At 30.9% G+C, this 19,409-nt stretch overlaps 1 protein-coding gene across 1 annotated transcript in view; it reads left to right on the top strand.

Annotated features, from left to right (window-relative positions):
• The first annotated feature begins 1,917 nt into the window (after positions 1-1,917).
• LOC148279590 (facilitated trehalose transporter Tret1-like) overlaps positions 1,918-19,409 on the top strand; it is a 49,396-nt gene continuing 31,904 nt past the window's right edge. Inside the window, exons 1-3 of the mRNA XM_088229685.1 lie at positions 1,918-2,104; positions 15,986-16,306; positions 18,413-18,498. Of these exons, the coding sequence (XP_088085811.1) occupies positions 16,141-16,306; positions 18,413-18,498 (252 nt within the window). The 5' untranslated portion in view covers positions 1,918-2,104; positions 15,986-16,140. The remainder of the gene's footprint in view (positions 2,105-15,985; positions 16,307-18,412; positions 18,499-19,409) is intronic.

The raw sequence follows: 19,409 nt of genomic DNA, 5'->3' as shown, positions 1-19,409 counted from the left end.
CGCCGTACCTTACGAGTCATGGTCAAGTCCTACAATATTTGAAAAAAAAATAATAAAGCTGAATCAGAAGAATGCATGTACTGCAATGAACCACAAGACGATGCAGAACACACGGCGTTTGATTGCAAAAATGGAAAAAAAAAGAGAAAAACTAATGACGGACCTGGACATACCCGAAAGGCTGACTCCAGATAATCTTGCAGAAACTATGATTAAAAAGGCGCGAAATATGGCTCTTATAAAACTCTTTATGGAAAATATAATGGAGAAAAAAGAAAAAGATGAGATGTCACAAGCGGAAGCATAGACAAACTGCAGGCAGAGGGAAGGCCGCGAGGCGGGAACCGGTCAGCAGAGAAGAAAAGGGAAGGTGAGTTCGGCACTACTCAGCCCATCTGAGTGTCCATGATGGATTTCCCCTCCATAAAAAAAAAAGGTCAAAAGCCCTCTAAATGCCTGGACTGCCATATTTCCTTCTATAAAATGTTCTACATCTCTGATGTAATTCGTTTATCTTTAGGATTTATCGAAGTTTTGAGATTTATCTCAAAACTTGCATTTAATGACTTACGTCTCTTTTCCCCTGACGTCTTCAAATGTAAACAATAAGCAGAAACGATTCTTTTAAATGAAATCAATTTTGGTTTTATTATATTTTTGGTACAACCATCCCGAAGATTATCAATAACAGAAAAAATATATGAAAAAGACAATACTTAGAAAAAATACAAACGGACTATTTCGAATTCAAAATACTGATTTATTTTTAAATATTTAATAAAAACATTAAACATTGATAGAGATTTTATGGTAATTAATTTTTTTTGCTCCATAACAGGATGAGAGGCTCAATTACAGTGTAAATTACATCACAGAACGCCCAGGCTTTAGATATATTATATTTAATTTTTGTGTGCTCACCGGGAATCAAACCCGGAACCTTTCGTGTGTGAGTCAAGCGTCTTAACCACTACACCACGGAGGCCACTGATTTCTTAAATATCATCAGAAAACTTCTTGTGTAATAATTTTAAATCTTCCTGCGTTTTGGTATTCATATATTTTATCAGGTTTCAAATAAATGGCGTTTAACTTTAATTATTTCACCTACATACTAGGCAACGCCTGAATAGGTTTTTATTTTTAATATCTATACTTCTTCGTGAACCAGCTGGATTGATCAACACTATTTTGAGTTTTTCCAATTTTTTGTAGACAAGGTATATAATTATAGATATTAAAAGAAAAATATTTTCAGGCGTTGCCTAGTATGTAGGTGAAATAATTCAATTAGTATAATCTCATCAAACATTTTTGAGAAGGGAATATGGAAGTCTAGGCATTTACAGGGCTTATGACCTGTCATTGGTTGCCTAGTATGTAGGTGAAATAATTCAATTAGATTAATCTCACCCGCATAAATAAAGATTTCGGCTCTTTAACTTCACAAACATCAACAGATGAAATAATTGAAGGAATAAAGATATTTACATATGGGCAGGATGGTGAATGTTACATAGTGTGTAAAGTGGCCACTTAAACCAGCCAATAACAGGTCATAAGCCCTGTAAATGCCTTGACTTCCACATTCCCTTTCTCAAAAATGTTTTCGCTCTCTGTTGAAATAAATTTAAATATGAGGGAGGAAATCCAGCCAGTCTGCAAGCATTTCGACATACTCAAATATTGTTGAATTACCTAACGGTGTATTAAAATAGTGTAAATTGTGTCTAGACGCATTGAGTAACATTTTCCTTTGAAACATAAGTAGTTTTGACCCAAGGGTCATCTTTTGACGCCAAAGGCAACTTATCAGGAAGCAGTTATCGTTTAAATATAAAGAAAACAAAATCTACTCATTTAAACTTGGGTCAGAGGTTTCTGATAACATACAAACTTCAATTCAAAATACTCTTTCAGATATTGTAATGCTTAGTTAAACTTGAACGTCTACGATGCCCACAGTGTTATAAATAGTAGATCATATTGTATACAGCTTAATTTAAGTGAATCAATAATAATTATAAGAAGTGCGGTTGTAAAAAACTTGGTGATTTTTTATTTGAATTAATTAATTAATTTAGTTATGCAAATGACGTTAACAGTAAGTAAAATATTTTTGTAATTATATTTTTAGTTTTTATTTGAATAACCAGCATCTAAAATTGAACGTAGTTATGCAAAAAGCAGCCAGCTAGAGAGACACTGAGATAAAGGACTTTTGTGAAAAAAAAAACAAACTAATTTACTGTTGGATAGCTTTTTACATTGAAAAAATAAAAATAATGCATACTTTCGTTTTCTTTAAAGCGGGGAATCAGATATATAAATTGGTACATTTGATTATATATACTTGGTAAAAAAATCGTTTTTTTTTAAATAGATATATAAATATATGTTTTACATATATATTTATATAAATATATTTATATATAAATATGTATATTTGGATAATTTATATAGCGCCACTTTTGTGAAAATTACCTCAAGGGCGCTGTACTGTAAATAAATATCCCAGCGCATCTTGGAGCTACAGAGCGCATGAACAGTAGGGATTTTAGTTCCTTGTCTCCAATTATGATATATTACTGTTATGATATATATGAGCTAGATAACAGCACGTCTTGCAGCTACAGAGCGCATGAAATATATGAAATCTAGCCCCTATTTACCATATATTTAAAAAAAAAATGACAATGAAGCTAAGAGTTAGAGTGATATTTAAAAAAAAAAAATAAAAAACGAATTTCAAATTTTAAAATAGAAGTAAGATTACAACAGGTCTTGCAGTTACTGAGCGCATGGGCGGTTGAAGTTCTATACACAATTTACTAAATTTAGATATTTGATAGTTGATAACATTTACCTATTGAAGCTAGATTATTAATTGTTTTGCTGTGACGAGTGAAATTTTAGCAACATAATATTATCAAGAAATTTACAAAAATAAACATTGTGCATAGTAGTAAATTTGTAAAGTGTTCATGCTAAAAAGTAAACAATAAAAAAAACGGATAAAGCATCGTTTCAACACTATAGATATCAAAAAAGATAAAAACATCCGAGGGGTAGCTTTTGTAGATTTTGGGTAGTCACTGTTGCAGTATCGAACATCTGGCAAACACAGGTTGTTTGCTAAATTCCTGGAAGATGGCCCGGCCCATGTGTAGTTTCCGAGAGGAGAAAGATGCCTATTGTTCAAATGACTTTGTATCCATTTTAGTCTGTGTTATTTTGTTTTAAAATGGGTACGCAAAATTCCCGTTCAATTATATTTATTTTCTAGATTATTATTAGACAAACGTGTGTATGAGAGTGGTTTAGAGATATAATGATAATAAGTAATAAATATTGCTATAAATACAAATTAAAAACAGGTTTCAAAATTACATTTAAATGGGTAAATCTATACATCTGTAAAAAAAAATCAAAACCTACGAAAAAACTAGATTTTTGAGATAAAAAAAATAATTGAAAAGCAAATACGTATGTATATGTATTTAAAAATCGTTTGAAAAATGTCAGCCTTGAGGTGTAGTGGTCAGCTCATTTTCCCACCATGCAAGAGGTCTCGGATTCAATTTCTGACATGGTTAACATGAAATACTTATTTAAAAACTGTGTTTTTACACTAAAATAATCTGGACACCTTAAGCGTAAGACTAATCATCTTACCCTCATGTAATAAAAATGATTAAGGTACGCTGCAATTGGTTACTAATGCAGTGCCCTGTGCACCATTAGGTGCCAAAAGGGAATGATGATGATGATATTTTTTTTTAAAAGCCACTTGTAATTACAAATTCAAAGTTGTAAATGAAAAAAGTTCAGTGTAACTAAATCCCTCATTTTTTGACCAGCTTTCAACATCCGAAGATTTTTTAGACTGTTTAATTTGGGCACATTAAACATATCTCTGGCTACCCGTATACCTATACGGGTAGCTGGAATACGGCTTTGTTAACAATGTCAGTGTCATTATTTTACGCACGTAGCACTGTTCACATCATTAAATTAGTAAACAAATAAACAAACTTCAGAACTAGCAGATAAACCCGACCTTGACTCGAACCTTACTAATAATTGTTGTTTTTTCACCAATATATTTAGACCACTGCTCTAATATTCACTCCAGGGCCGCGATTATAACGACTACCTTCATCGGTACATACCGACACGGTTAACTTAACTTCTGTACTATCTCTATCTACCTCGGAATGTTCTACCGACTTGTCATCTCGACGGTATATGATTGAATCTAACCAATGAATGACCCCGAAAATTTATTCAGAGTTCCATACTTAATTTAAATTTTAAATAGGTCTCATCTACATTTTTAGTAGACTTCTGGGATAAAAAATGGCCACATCAAAGATATTATAAACTCCAATAAATCTCAATTCAAGCAAAAAATTCTTGCTTGAAAGTTATTTTTAAATATGACTTTTGACAATTACCAAGACGGTTTGCTTAACTTTCGTCTATATTTATCTACCGGGCGATTAAATAACTGGCTCTTTTAACATCTCGATACGTGATCACTCAGAAAGATAGTAAAACAGATGGAAAAAATGTATAAATGAATTCATTTTTTATATTGGCAACATTTTTACATCTCGTATATGTTAATACGGCAGCATCTAGCCGCATTATCTGTGCATCTAGCCCTTCGTTTTCAAAACTGATAGTTGTTTCAAAATTTAATTTAACTTACAAAATTTTCTTATTTTTCTCTCATATTTTAAATAAGAAATTAAGAAAAAAACTGGCCATCACAGAACGATAAAAAAATAAATTAATTGTAATTAAGGTAAATACTGCTCGGTGGAATAACATTTTTGATATTTTTAATGAGTAGATATGTCCACCGTGAGGTATTAGACCCGTCGGTACAAACCGCTCTAATTTTCTTGCCCCCCCTTTCACAGTAGTAGCTGCTCGATTGTGGAATAATCTACCCATTCATGTTAGAGACGCCCCGCCCCGCCCCTTCTTTGTTAACATTTAAATCAAGATTGAAATGTCACTATCTAAATGATGTAATTATTTATATTAACATATAAGTTATTAATTTAAAAATACTTTATACACTTCCACTTATTTATTTGACCAATTAGCGCTTTCACCCTCTAATGGGCATCTTCAGACTGGTGAAAATTATACAGTGGAAGGATAATTTATATAAAACTAAATATTATCTTAAGTGTAGGTACATTTAAAAATAAGTTGAAAAATATACAATACGCAATATTTCAATGGAACAGAGTGAGACAAATTATTGAAACATGTGTTGGCGGTATATTTTAAGAGAAGATTCTATTATATGAAAAACATTTTTTGTTTTATTATAATGTACAGGGCCCAACTAAGGGGGCAAATAAGGGTGAGTCTAAGTGTTTAAGTTGTTTCTTTCTCCATCTTTTTTCCATTCTATCACCTCTCTTCTCCTCTCTTCATAGTTTTTTGTTAATTTTTGTTTTTAATTTTTCTATAAAATTATAAGTGTATTTTTTAGTTGATTTTTGTTTATTGTTCTATAAATATAAGATTATACTTGTAATTTTCTCAAACTGAATGGTTTGGGTAGGCAGGAAGAATTTGTCTTAAGGCAATATGCCCGCCCTTATATGTATATACATTTTATATGTAATTAAAGTGTAAAATTATAGTAATAATAAACCGATGAATCTACCCAAAACTTGAAGGTGGGGTGTCGGTAGTGTATCTTTGTAATCGTTCGGGAGAATTTATCTTCAACTTGATCGTTATTGTGAAGGTAGGACGTCTTTATTTTCCATTGCAATCGGAGCCCAGTTTTGATTAGAATTTCGATAAATACGATAAAATCAAGTAAAATAAAAAAAACTAGGCAGATTTTTCAAAATAATAATTACTAACCCTTTTGAAAAGGGATTATGAAAGTGGAGGTATTTTATATACTACACTTGGCGGGCTTATTGTTGTTATTATATGCACTAGCACATATTAAGCTGATGTGCGTACTGCTGACATAGCAAAAAAACAGTTATTTGCAAAGGTTGTATTTTGAGGTACGACACTTTTCAGTGTTTATCAATTTTTTGGAAATTAAAAAAAAAACTTTAGTAGAGTACGCATCTTCGTTGTAAAATTGCCTAATAAAATTTTCAAAAAAATATACAAAAAATAAATTAAATAAACGTACATTGTATTATTTATTGTTTCAGCATTTACTTTGTGGAAATAAATTTTGAAATATTAAAAAATTTATGGGTTTATTAATCGGTGTAAATATTCACCTAATAATGGGTAATTCAGAATACCTGAAACCAGTTGTGTCATTATATATTAAACGTTTATGTGGTAAAAATTACAAAGTGTTATATTTAAAATAAAAATGTACATTATTATTTTTAAAGAACGCAAAATAATATTTATTTTGTGTTTATTTATTTACGGACATATTTATTAAGTCCATTTAAAATGGTAAATAAATCTATTTAAAAGATATAAGGGTATAATTGAATAAAAATACAACTTAAAAAAATTAAAAGTAGTACAAAAATTGAGTTAAATGTTTATATCAAGATTTAAAAAAAATTATGTAAAATAGTAAAATTGTTATCCTCAATCGATATTCTTATTCGGGAAACGTGCCCAGCATTCTGTTACTATCATCATCATTCCCTTTCCGCACCGAATGGTGCATAAGGCACTGCATTGGCACATCAATCGCAGCGTATTTTGATAATTTTTGTTATACGAAGGTAAGATGATCAGTCTCACGCTTCGAGTACCAGTCCAGGGACTATGAAATATTTTTAGAGTAAGAACGCCCTTTTAATTTAATCATGTTGGGAATCGAACCCGAGACCTCATGCAAACGCGCTGACCATTACAGCACAAAGCCAACTAGGCCGGCTGGTATTATCACCTATATAGAACTGTAGTTTTCATCCGCCAGGACACGTAAAAATACGCTCGAAGAATTAGTGTTTCTTGCGATTACTCAATATTTTATTCATAAATAAAAATGTGAGGTATATGTCGTTGGATCTAAAAATGTCCCAAAGAAATACAAAACAAGACAGTTCTTAGGGTTTAATCATGGAATTAATTTAATCTAAAAATATCTTTCTTTCTCTAGAACGTAAAATACTTATTCAATCTCTTCAAAATAATTACGTTTGGTGGTTTGAAAATAGGACAAGTTGTTTAAGATAAAATGCTGTTTCCCCTTTCCTAAGACAAACGTATTACAGTATTTCTGCCTGAATAAGGAAATATATATTTTTTTACATTTTTAAAGTAATTAATATCCATGAAATACTGTCCATTAAAAAAATAAAAAAATAATTCTTATTAGTGGCATAAAAAATATTTTTAATTGTGTTATTTTTGATAACCGCAAAAAACTGTCATTCCATTGACTACGCCCTAATACGCCACGGTTCATGTTTATTTTTTATTTATTACTGACCATTCGAATTCGTTTAAAACATAGTCACGAATCTTGACGTCACAACTATCAAAACCAAACATGTCGGGTTTTTTTAGCGACGTTTATTTTTAAATTTTATTTTTAAAATTTAAATATGAAATAATTTTTCCAAAATATCCATTTTGATTTTGAAAATACAATTAGTTATTTTAAATCCATTTCATATATTTTTATTAGTATTCATAGTATGTGTTTTTTTTCTATTTTTGCACTAGAGTTATGATTTTTTTAACACACTACAGACATTCAATGGCGTATCCTCTATCAAAAAATATGATGTACGAAACCTATGTCAAAAGTAAATTGAGTTACATGATCGCCTTCTGGGGAACTGGTAACAAGACAGACATAACAAGAATGCAAAAACAACAAAATAAAATTCTTAAACTAACATACAACCTACCCTACCTGACCTCTACGACTGAACTGTTCAAAAAAACACACCAGTTTGACATAAATTACTTGACTAAAATTGAGACCTTAAAAATTGTGCACAAAATAACACTGGGAAACATACAAGACGACGACATAATATTAGTCAAAAATGCTGACACACAAAAATATAACACCAGGCAACCACAACACTATCATATTGAAAAAGCAGACAAACACAGGACAGTCAAAAATACTACATAATGGACTTAAACACTACAACGACCTACCTTACTACTTGAAAACTTTTACTGGAGACAAATAAAAAAAGTCGGTAAGTGGTTATATACAAATGTTAAATAACATTTGGTAATTTTAGTGATTTCACACAAATTAAATTCGTAGTTGTAGTATTTAATAAAATTATTTGTTTACCCATTGTATCAATAATATGAGCATCCATTGATGATTTCACAACTTAATAATTATTAACTATGTCAGCGTATCATAATAATGTAAACATAATATAAATACATACCAATCTGTACAATGTTTGTATTACAAAATGCGGTATCTGTATTAATGCCTTTAGACCTTTGTTGACAAATTATTTTGCTGTTCTATGTTTTCCTTAACAATAATTGAACTAATAATGAATTCAACAAAAAATTTAATAGTCTAGATATTAATATTTCATAAAATAGATACAAAAGAGAACAGACTTGATTCAGGATAACGGAAAATATACGTTTTGTCATCAAATCAAATGCAATGTTCCATTCCTACTTTCCTTCATTCATCTTTCACCACTAATCACTTTCCTTTCTTTTTCTTCCCACTATTTCCATGTTCTGCACTTATTATTTTTAATTTTAATTTATACAAAGTCAAAATATGAGAACTATATTTTAAAAAAGGCAAAATAATGTCATTTCATAGAACAAAACGACAGATTTCCTTAGAGTACCTAATAAAAAACTCAAAAATTTATGTAGTTCAGTCCATTAGAGATTTAGGAGTAGTTTTGGACTATCAACTGACATACAACGAGCATATAAATAATAAAGTTAATAAGTCACTGAAATTACTTGGCTTCATTAACAGAATATCCTCTGATCAAAACTCTTTATTGCTCAACTGTTCGCCCTTTTCTAAAATATGCCTCCGTGGTCTGGTCTCCATTCTATGTGAATTTCGTAAATCACATTGAATCAGCCCAACATCGCTTGCTTCGAAAAGTAGCGTGGATGTTTAGACTAGAGAGAGGTAATTATTCTTATCCTGATAAAGAGTTAATGTTAAATATTTCTAATCTACAAAAACGTAAAACTAACATTGATTCCATATATATGTTCGGCATATTAAATAGTATAATCAATTTTCCATCATTACTGGGACAAGTAAAATTTCATATTCCGACTCGTAGCTTGAGAAACAATGAAGTACGGTTCACCGATCAGCATAGAACAAACGAAGGCCTTTATTCTCCAATGACCCGTCTTTGTCATATTATTAACTCAAGACAAGATCGGTTTTTTTTTGGTTTAAGTTTACAGCGATTTAAATGAGTACCAAAGAAATAGTCCAGATCTTGTCTCGATGTCCCTTATGTTTGTCAGTGTTACTTTTATTTATTTATTTTTTAAATATTTTTATTTATTCTTATATTGTAATATTAAAACCTCATAAATTGTATAAATGGACAGTGCCCGTTAATAAATTAATAAATAAATATATATGATTAAAATTGTTTCCATAACTTATAATTATATTTTTAATACTGTTTAAATCGTCGCGTTGGTTTATTTTATTAAAGTGTTATTTATTTTTACATAAACGACATTAATTGCCTTTAACATACATTGAACATAAATATGAAAAAAAAAACATTAATAAATACATAACAAAAATTTATAAAACTGCATAACTATAACAATAGTAACAAGTAGGTTAATACTCATAAGCAACCAAAAATATTAACGAAATAAATACATAATTATGAAAAAACAATGGAAAAACATTTTTAAATATAAAAAATAGTTTAAAAAAGAAATCAGACTCGTTTTATAACTATCAAGTCCAGAACCAAATATATCAGCCTTGTTCTGATACTGATTGCCATATATATATATATGGAGCCTAGGGATAGGCGAGTGCATGTGATAGTCGGTCCTAGAACTTGCAGAACAAAAAGGAAATCTGTGGCGGGTATGTCGACCAGGTACACGGAAACACACCAACTCCAGCGAATCAGGACAGTCAATTAATGAATTGATCACTTTATAAATTAATATTCGGTTAGTTAGGATTCTACTATCAGAAAGTCTTAAAAGATTTGTTGAAGATAACGATTGATTATTATTAAATAAAGCAGCTGGAATATGAAGCTTGAAATTAATTTATTTTAGAAATTTCTTCTGGACGCGCTTGAGTGAATCAAAATGTACACGATAATGGGGCGACCAGCGACCAGACTGGAGAAATATATTCTAAACGACTTCTAACCAGGGAGCAATAAAGTAACTTGATTGGTGTGATACTTTTAAATTTGTTAGTAACCCTACAAATAAATCCCAACATATTTAGCGCCTCATTTGAAATCTTGTCAATATGTTTGATAAGTGTAAGCTTATCATCAAAAATTACGCCAAGTCCAAATGAAATCAACTTTTTCAATGAAGAACTTCAGCTCTACGAGAAATTGGATTTAAAAAATGTTTTCTTACGCGGGGTAAAAATTAGAGCATTAAATTGTACCGCAAAGTTTCTTGAAAATGTACAGAAAAAATAATAATAAAAGGAACTTTAAAAAATCGTAGCGCTGATAATACGATTTATAAAAGTTGAAAAATAAAATTTTTCGGCTTACTTTGATAGTCGATTTACAAATAAAAAAATATCAAAAAACACCGAGCTTCCTAATTGGCTTGTATTCTGCTTATGTTGGTAATTGGAATCACACTTTTTTATTTATTTGACAGCTTGTTTCTGAGTGGTTTGTTTGTTTCGGATCGAATTCATGTCGTCCTTGTAAATTATATTTAAGGCACGCTTTATATATTTAAGCTTTCGAAAGAAGAATCTTCAGAGTAATCTATGGCCCTGTGAGAGAAAACAACCATGGCGTCGTCGTTACAATTGAGAGCTATACGTAATATACCGAGCGCCCGATGTAATCAACTCCATCAAGGTGGGACGCTCGAGGTGGGCTGGTCATATCATTAGAATGGACGACGAAAACTCCATAAAACACCTAACTCTCTTTGTGCCGCGAGGATGGCGAAGAACAGGAAGGCCTAAAATGCGATGGATAGACTGCATCAGCGCAGATATGACAATGTTGAAAGTGAGGATCTGGAGAGAAAAGCATTACACCGGCAAGAGTGGTGAAGACTCCTGGATTCGGCCAAGGCCCACCCAGGGCTGTCGAACTTATGACGATGATGATTTAATATATTTAACTTAATTTACGTCTGAACGAGTTCAAATTATCATATTTGTATCTAATTACAATTATTATTGGACCTACGTAATTGTGTAGATAAGTTTTGAATCAAGTATTTAAATTTATATTTTTAAATCGGTATCAGCATTTTATATTTGTTTTTAAATGATAAAACAGTCGAATGTTTTTAAAAATAATTACACTTTAAATGATTATTCAATAAATACTGTATGATAACTTAAAAACAAGTAGAAAAAATGTACAAATTTATTATTTGCCAATTTTAAATAATTATTTATTAATATCTGCTAAAGATTATGTATGAATATACCAACAACTTTTTGAGTTCGTACAAATTTTTGTACACTTGTTGAATCTAGGCCTCGGACTGGATTCGACCCTTCAGGGAGCTATTAATATTAACATATTACAACATGTCGCCACTTTACATACTTTATGTAGGTGAAATAATTCAATCAGATGAATATCATCCTCAACAATAAAAGTTTAAGCTCGTTTACTTCCACTAACTCTTTTTTTACAAAATCAATATCGAAAGGATTATTTCCAAAAAGTGAAAGGAAGCAAATATTGTACCAATTCATTGAAGTGGGAAAAAAAATGCATCGAGAATTATCGCCCTATTTTTATACTTCCAGTATTCAGTAAGAACTTTGAAAAAAATATTTATGATCAAGTCTATACTCATTTGTCACGAAATTTTCCCGAACAGCAGCACGGTTTTCTTAGAAAACGGTCAGTAACAACAAATCTAGCTGAATTCACTTAGTATCTTTTCTCGCAAATAAAAAATAAAACTCAATTAGATGCTATCTACACAGACTCTGCGAAAGCCTTTGATAGAGTAAATCAGCTTACACTTCTGTTAAAGATCGAACATCTTGGTATTAACGGAGATCTTATGAGATGGTTTACTTGCTATCTGACAAATCGCTGTCAATTTGTTGTAATCAGTGGCTTCTGTACGAACTTTGCTTCTACATCATCGGGAGTGCCCCAAGGTTTACACCTCGGGCCACTCCATTTCAATGTTTTTATTTATTTATGAAATCGGTCAATTTTTCAAGTTTGCACAATTCAGTTTTTTTGCCGATGATATGAAAGTAAACTTACCTTTTAATAATGATCAATGCAGTATTAATTTTCAAAAAGACATTAATAGATTAAACACACATTGTGTTAAAAACGGATTGTCTATTTACGCTACAAAGCGTCAGAATTTTTTTTTTACTGCATACGTTCTAAATAAGATAATTATTCATATAAAATCAACAATTTGTTTATTAGTTTTTCTTCGAAAGTCCGTGACCTTGGTGTTGTACTTGCTGGTAAACTAACATATAACAAGCATACTAAAAATGTAGCAATTGCACAGAAATCTTTAATCCGAGTCATTTAAAAAAAAAACATTTTGTTATCCAAGTGACTTGCTCTTCAAAGAATTCAGAGTACTGAATATTATTCAACAGTATATATTGAGAACGGTAGTGGTTACACACATAAAGAGAGACATTTACCCAAGCGTCAACCACAACCATAATACAAGATACTCTAATAGGGATCTGATACTAGGTGAAGGGGTCAACACTGTTCTGGCATCGAGACAACACTATTACGTAGGCAAAAAGGTCCATAACCTTTTGCCAGAATCGTGGAAAGACGGGAGTGTTGTCAAGTTACGGAAAGTGTTGACCTCGCTCTTTCATGACATTGGTCGTAGGGAGTCAGAAAAGTTGATGCATGCCACGGATTGGAGAACCTTACTGGATGTCAAAAATAAAATATAAAAAATAAGGAATAATTTATTTTTTTAATATTTATAGATGACAACCATGAAGTTTCGCATAAATAAATTGTCTATGTTTTTATGAATGTATGTATGTGTATGCGCATGGGTGTATGTACGTGTGTGTGTATGTACATGTGTATATATGTGTATATTTATATATATATGTGTGTATATATGTGTATGTCTGTATGTATATGAATCAAAATGTGTATCCGAATAAGTTTATATTTTGTTTGTCTGTGCTCTATATTAATTTGTTAACTATCATAATATATTAAAATATAATTGCCTAGCTTGGAACGGGGTATGTACCCTTGTTAGCTGGGCAAAGTAAACATGGGATTGTATTTTGATAAAGAGTGTGAATAAATAAATAAAAATACTGTAGAAAAAGCGTACATAATGTTAGGGTTTGTCATACGATCAACCAAACCTTTTACGAGAACTGTCGCATTAAGAACACTTTTTTTTTCGTATGTACGTATGTCTTAGAGTTTGGTTCTCCGATTTGGAACCCTCAATATAATATTGATTAATATCCGATTGAACATATTCAAAGCTGTTTTCATACACAATTAGATTTGAAAAGTAATGTTACGTTTTCAAGTAGGACTAAGTCCGCTTATTTTCATAAAATTCAAAATCTCGCAACTCGGCGTACCATGTTGGACATGAGCTTTCTCTATAAAATTGTAAATAACCAAATCGATAGCCCAAAAATTGTTTGAAGCATTTCATATCAAGTCCCTGTCCGTAGAACTCGTCATTCTGTACTTTTCGACATTCCGAGCTCACAGAATAATAATATGAAGAATAGCACTCTTCGAAGAATACAGACTACTTCGTATAATGTCAATTTTAGTGACATCGACATATTACACTATAAATACCATAGTTTTATCAGATCTGTTAGAGACATTTTGAATTTATCTCCTGCTTAACTTCTAAATTTTACTTTTACATTCATCTACTTCCTGTATCTAATGAATTATTGTTGGTTGTGCATGTTTTTTTTTTTTAGAAATAAAAATAAATGTTTATGAAAACAGAGAGAGAAGAAAGGAAAGTAGAGTTGGAACTATATCATTTTTTCTGCCTTTTTATTTAATTTTTAATATTACTTTAGTATTGAATTTTTTCCCCCCCACTCCTTCTATATTCATAATAAATTAGTATGAAATCTGTAATTCATCTTTTTTTTTAAATTTGTTTTCTTGTACCTTGATTTTGTGAAAAATACTATATGATTTCAATAGTAAATAAATAAGCTTTGAAAACGTCACAGCTGATGGAAGATTCGAAGGAATTTAGTTTTTTTTGTTATTTTTTTATAAAAGCTTTTATTAGCATAAAAAAAACAATACATACATTAAAAAAAAAATTGAACACTTAAAGTTGAACTTGACAAAAAAGAGTTTGGCTCTTGTGTTTGAAAGTTTACAAAATATGATAAAAAAGAAACAAAAAATGCAAAACAAAATAATACAATAAATAAGAAATTAAACGATTGTAAAACTTGAAAAAATTTAACACTAATAAAAATATTTAAAAAAATATATAAATAAAATAAAATAAAGATGTCACAACGACAGTCATTCTATAGTTTAGAAGTGAATTATTTTAAAGAAATATTCTTTACATCTACTATTCACGTGAGCGAGGATTTCGAAATCCACTTATTGCAAAAATCTCAGGAGCAAATTGAATATCCTGGATGCCAACCTGAGATCCAATATTCAATATTCATTGTTTCGATATAAAAATGATGTACGACTTTCCATGGAAGGAACTGATATTGAAAAATTGTAAACAGATAAAGGCTCTTACAAGAAATTTAAAACTAGATTCATATCTGAGTTGAAGAAATCTTTTGAGATGGTGAAATGAAAACCTAAACCAAAACGCATCATAGAATTTTCATTTCAATATGTACCAACTATTTTCTGATTTTTATAGTTGAGTTTTTTTTTTATGTTATCAAAAATGTTTTTCTTCGTATATTAATTTGTTTTTAAAGGTGGTTTCACACTTAAGTATTGAAGTTTTTCACAGTTCTAGAACTGGCACCTGTACAATAAGATATCATATGTTGATCAAGATCCGATGCATTTGATTAAACAATGTAGTGCCCTATGCACTATTGGGTGCGGATAAAACAGGCGATAAGCTCTGTGAAATCCCAGATTTTAATATTCCATATTCAAAAATGTTTTTACTCTTCGTTTTAGTAAATTTTAACAAGAAACTCATACTCTTTTTTCATAAAAAAATCTTTAATAACCTTTTGAAAAATTATTTCAACCACTGTACATATGATTTTTTATTTTTTTAGCATTTGGGTAGGTAACGCATAAAACAATATCTCTCTCCTTAATCCGAGTCTCATGTCTAAGAATGGTGATCACTTCTGACTCAAGGCATGGCTCATTCGTGGAAAATCTCTCTCCATCTGAAACAGTCTTGTGCTCTTCTGTATGCATTTTTGTCAGTGATTATTCTCAGAATTCAGTAACCAAGCCGCTCCGTCTTGTCGGTTGACGTGCACGTGATCTTGTACCTTCAACGCTTCCCAGGAGGAAAGCTTTCTCTAAACTATCAGAGTTCTCCCTGGAAACATGTCCAAAGAACTGCAGGATTCTTTTCTCGCACAGGGATGTAAGTCTTTCTCCTATGTCCAGTTTCTGGAGTATAGATGCATTCGTACGTCTGGCCGTCAACACCACATTTCGGAAACGTCGATTTTTTTCTTAGATTCCCTCAGTGTTCAATACTCCACACCGTACATGAACACTGAGAAAACCATGGCTTTGATATTATTGAACAATATAGCACGAATACAATAAAAAATATTTATATAAACTTATTTTATTGTTTTCAGACACCGAACGAGTTCAATCATAAATATATTTGAAACAATTGATGACAGAAAAAAATACTCGATAAATATCTTTAAAACCTTGAGAAAATAAAGAATAGACTTGTGCTTAAGTAAATGAACTAAATTGATAAATTAGTGGGTGAAGTGAATGAAAAATGACTCCATTTTTTGAGCAAAAGGAGGGAGTAAAAGAAAAAGAGATGGAAGCTAACAGAGTAACAACAATAGACCCCGATGATGATGGAGATGATCAAGAAGCGATGGAGCAAGTTGATGATGATCATTCAGACAAGACGACACAATATTTAGCAGCAGGATTGGGTAAGATTACGTCTTATTATTTTATTAGCAATGAATTTTCAATGTCCGTGTGTGTGAAACAGAACCAGAACTCTGGACGAGTGTTTTTGTCGCAATTGTTACTCTTTTATAAAAATCCCGAAAAGAAAAGTGGAACGGAGAAGAATCGACTCTTTTTAAGAAGCTATGATATTCCTCAAAGAAATCAGTGTCGTTTTATTTTTTTAATATTTATTTAAATATTTAACGAATGTTGAAAATAAAAATAATTAAATAATTACATAAACATAAGTTTTAATAAACTTCTGGACTAAATCTAACGTTTTTTTTAAAAAAAAATTTTTGCACCACAACAGGCCAGGAGGCCTAATTACAGTGGTGAATTACATCACAGAGCACCCAGGCTTGAGAAAAATCACACTTTTAATTTTTGTGTTCTCACCGGGAATCGAACCCGGAACCTTCCGTGCGTGAGTCAAGCGTCTTGACCACTACACCACGGAGGCCGCCGATCTAAGCAATGTCTCGCAGCAGTCTTCTGAAATGGTCTCTTCCCTTAGACAAAATCTGATAAGTTTATAATTGCAAGAGTATAAAGTGAAGAAGTGCAGTGCTAAGAAACTGGGTATAAAAAGTGTTTTCTTATTCGCGGTACAAATTAGAGAATTTAAATGTATGATAAAGTAAGTAAAATACGTTTTGATAAAAATGAACTGAAATTAAAACGTCATAGGCTCTGGTCAACAGCTGTTTAGAATAGACAATCAATTGAACGTAGTTATGCAAAAAGCAGCCAGTCCACAATTTTGAAAAAATGAGATATTGATGTTATCGGGTGCAGTAAGGTCAATCCTGTGTTCTGCTACAGGTCGCTTTCATACAAAAAACTGTAATAATCACAAAAACGGTATTCCGTATATTTCCTTTTCTAGTTTACAACATTTCTTATAATAATCATGTTATATCAATGTTTAGACAGATGGGATGAGAATTGAATAAGTTATTAAGTCGAACTTATCCAACCTCGAAATTTCATCCAAACATCAGATAAGTTTGACTACGTTATTCAGATTTCATGCAAATTTTTGTAATATATATAACTACAATAACAATCGTCATAATTCGTCCTTAATGAGACCCAAGATGGCCGCTGTTTGAGGCCTAACTCTCTAGAACACTGTTCATATAGCTTAAGATTGTAACTTCCATTGTTTGTGTATTCAAGAAATTGTTCCGTGAATACATTATAATCTATAATACATAACAGAAGCCGAACTCACAACAGGTGTAGACTTTACGATCGTTTTACAACACAAGGGTTCAAATTTGTTTTCATTGTAATCAATACGGAAAGAAACATATGCAAAGAAGAATAACTGATGTGAATATGTCGATCTGGCTAGTTGGTTCTGGAATCCGGGAGGTAAAACAGTCTGTGCTGAGGCTGTCCGAGATAATCATCAGGAACATAAATAATTGATACTCTAAAATGGATGAGTTGGTAAAATTTTAGAGAAATCCCTGCATATTTTTATTTCAGATACATATTTTTATTTCTTATTTTTTCGTGATAATATATGCTTGCTTGTTTATTAACTTAACTTAAAAATGTCTTTCTTGCTTACCGTAACAATTTATATAAATAATGTTTGCTTTACAGAATTTATTTCATAATCTTATATCTTTGCATTTTTTGTTTATATGCTTACTGTTTTTTCTTGCATACCGTTATTATTGTTTTTTTTTTTTACTTTGTAAAACTTTTTATCATATCCTTTTAAACTAATTTAACATTTTTTTTCTGTTTATTCTGTTTATTATTTAGTATGTTAGCATGTATTTCATTTTTATTTTTTGTAAATGCCTTTTGGGCGTTAATGAACATAATAAATAAATAAAAAAAACTGCGTTTGCAGTTTCGCGGGAATAAAAGAAGGTTCTTGAAATTTTAAGTGTAAAATATTTTAGTTACAAAAAAGTTCAATACATTTACACATTTGTACAAGATACAATGTTTTAGGTACATAGTCTTGTATTTAGTTTTGACACAAAACTAAATTTAATAACGAAAAAAACCTTAACATTACGCATACTTTACGCCAAATAATATGGTTTTTTTTTTTACAGTAACCATAGGTGCTTTTTCTGCTGGAACATTTCTTTCCTGGACATCAACAGCTTTACCTCTTCTTGTATCGGATTCTAACCTTAGGGTAGGTACGAGTGCATACTGCATAATCTGATTATTAAAGTTATAATTTAATTTAATGATAGAGCCGATAATACGTAAATAATGAGTATTATATGTAAATTTAAACAGTGACAGATAAATTTAAACAGAACCGAAGGGCATGTATGACAAGATGTATGAATGTGGAAGAAGCTAGAATGTATGCCAGAATAGACGTGTGTGGCGGTCCATTCTCTCTGCCTACCCCTACGAGGAAATGTCGTGATGGTAGAAGTAGTAGTAGTAGTATATGTAAATTTACAAAATTATTTCTCAAGAATTGATTGATTGCGTCCGTCACTTATACTCGCGCACATGAATTTGAGCCTTATTATCATGGTATCAACAATAAGTCAGGGGCATTTTCGCCTATTATAATTTGGCGAATTGATATTCCAATAATTCTCGTAAGCTTAAACCGTAAGCATTATAAGCTAAAACTGTACCATCGGATGGTCAAATAAATGTACAAATCGAAAAAGTTTGAAACCGATATAATTTAGTGACCAAAATCCTAACCAACCGAGGCCCGAAAGGCCTACAAAATTAGGCCTGTAGGTCCAATAAAAAAAGCCGAATGGGACCAATTTTTTTAGTATTCATAATTATATAACCACATGCGGTTTTTCATTTGATAAAATGTTATTACTATGATCTATGATATTGAATGCAATGTAGTTGTATATAAAAAAGAACCACAGCTCTGTTTGAGGGTTAAATTACCCAAAATTAATTTCAATGTACTTTATACAAAACAAAATTCAGATCACTTTTCCTTAACACATTTTAATGTTAAATGCCTCGAATTTTCAAAAAATATAATTCAGTGCTTTTTCCTCAAAATAAATTGAAATGTGCTTTACCCAAAATATAATTCAATGTACTTTACCGAAA

Source organism: Micrasema longulum, unplaced genomic scaffold, assembly GCF_059751315.1.
Source record: "Micrasema longulum isolate JH-2025_06_02 unplaced genomic scaffold, ASM5975131v1 h1tg000696l, whole genome shotgun sequence".
NCBI lineage: Eukaryota > Metazoa > Arthropoda > Insecta > Trichoptera > Brachycentridae > Micrasema > Micrasema longulum.
This window is presented reverse-complemented; position numbering and strand designations above follow the sequence as displayed.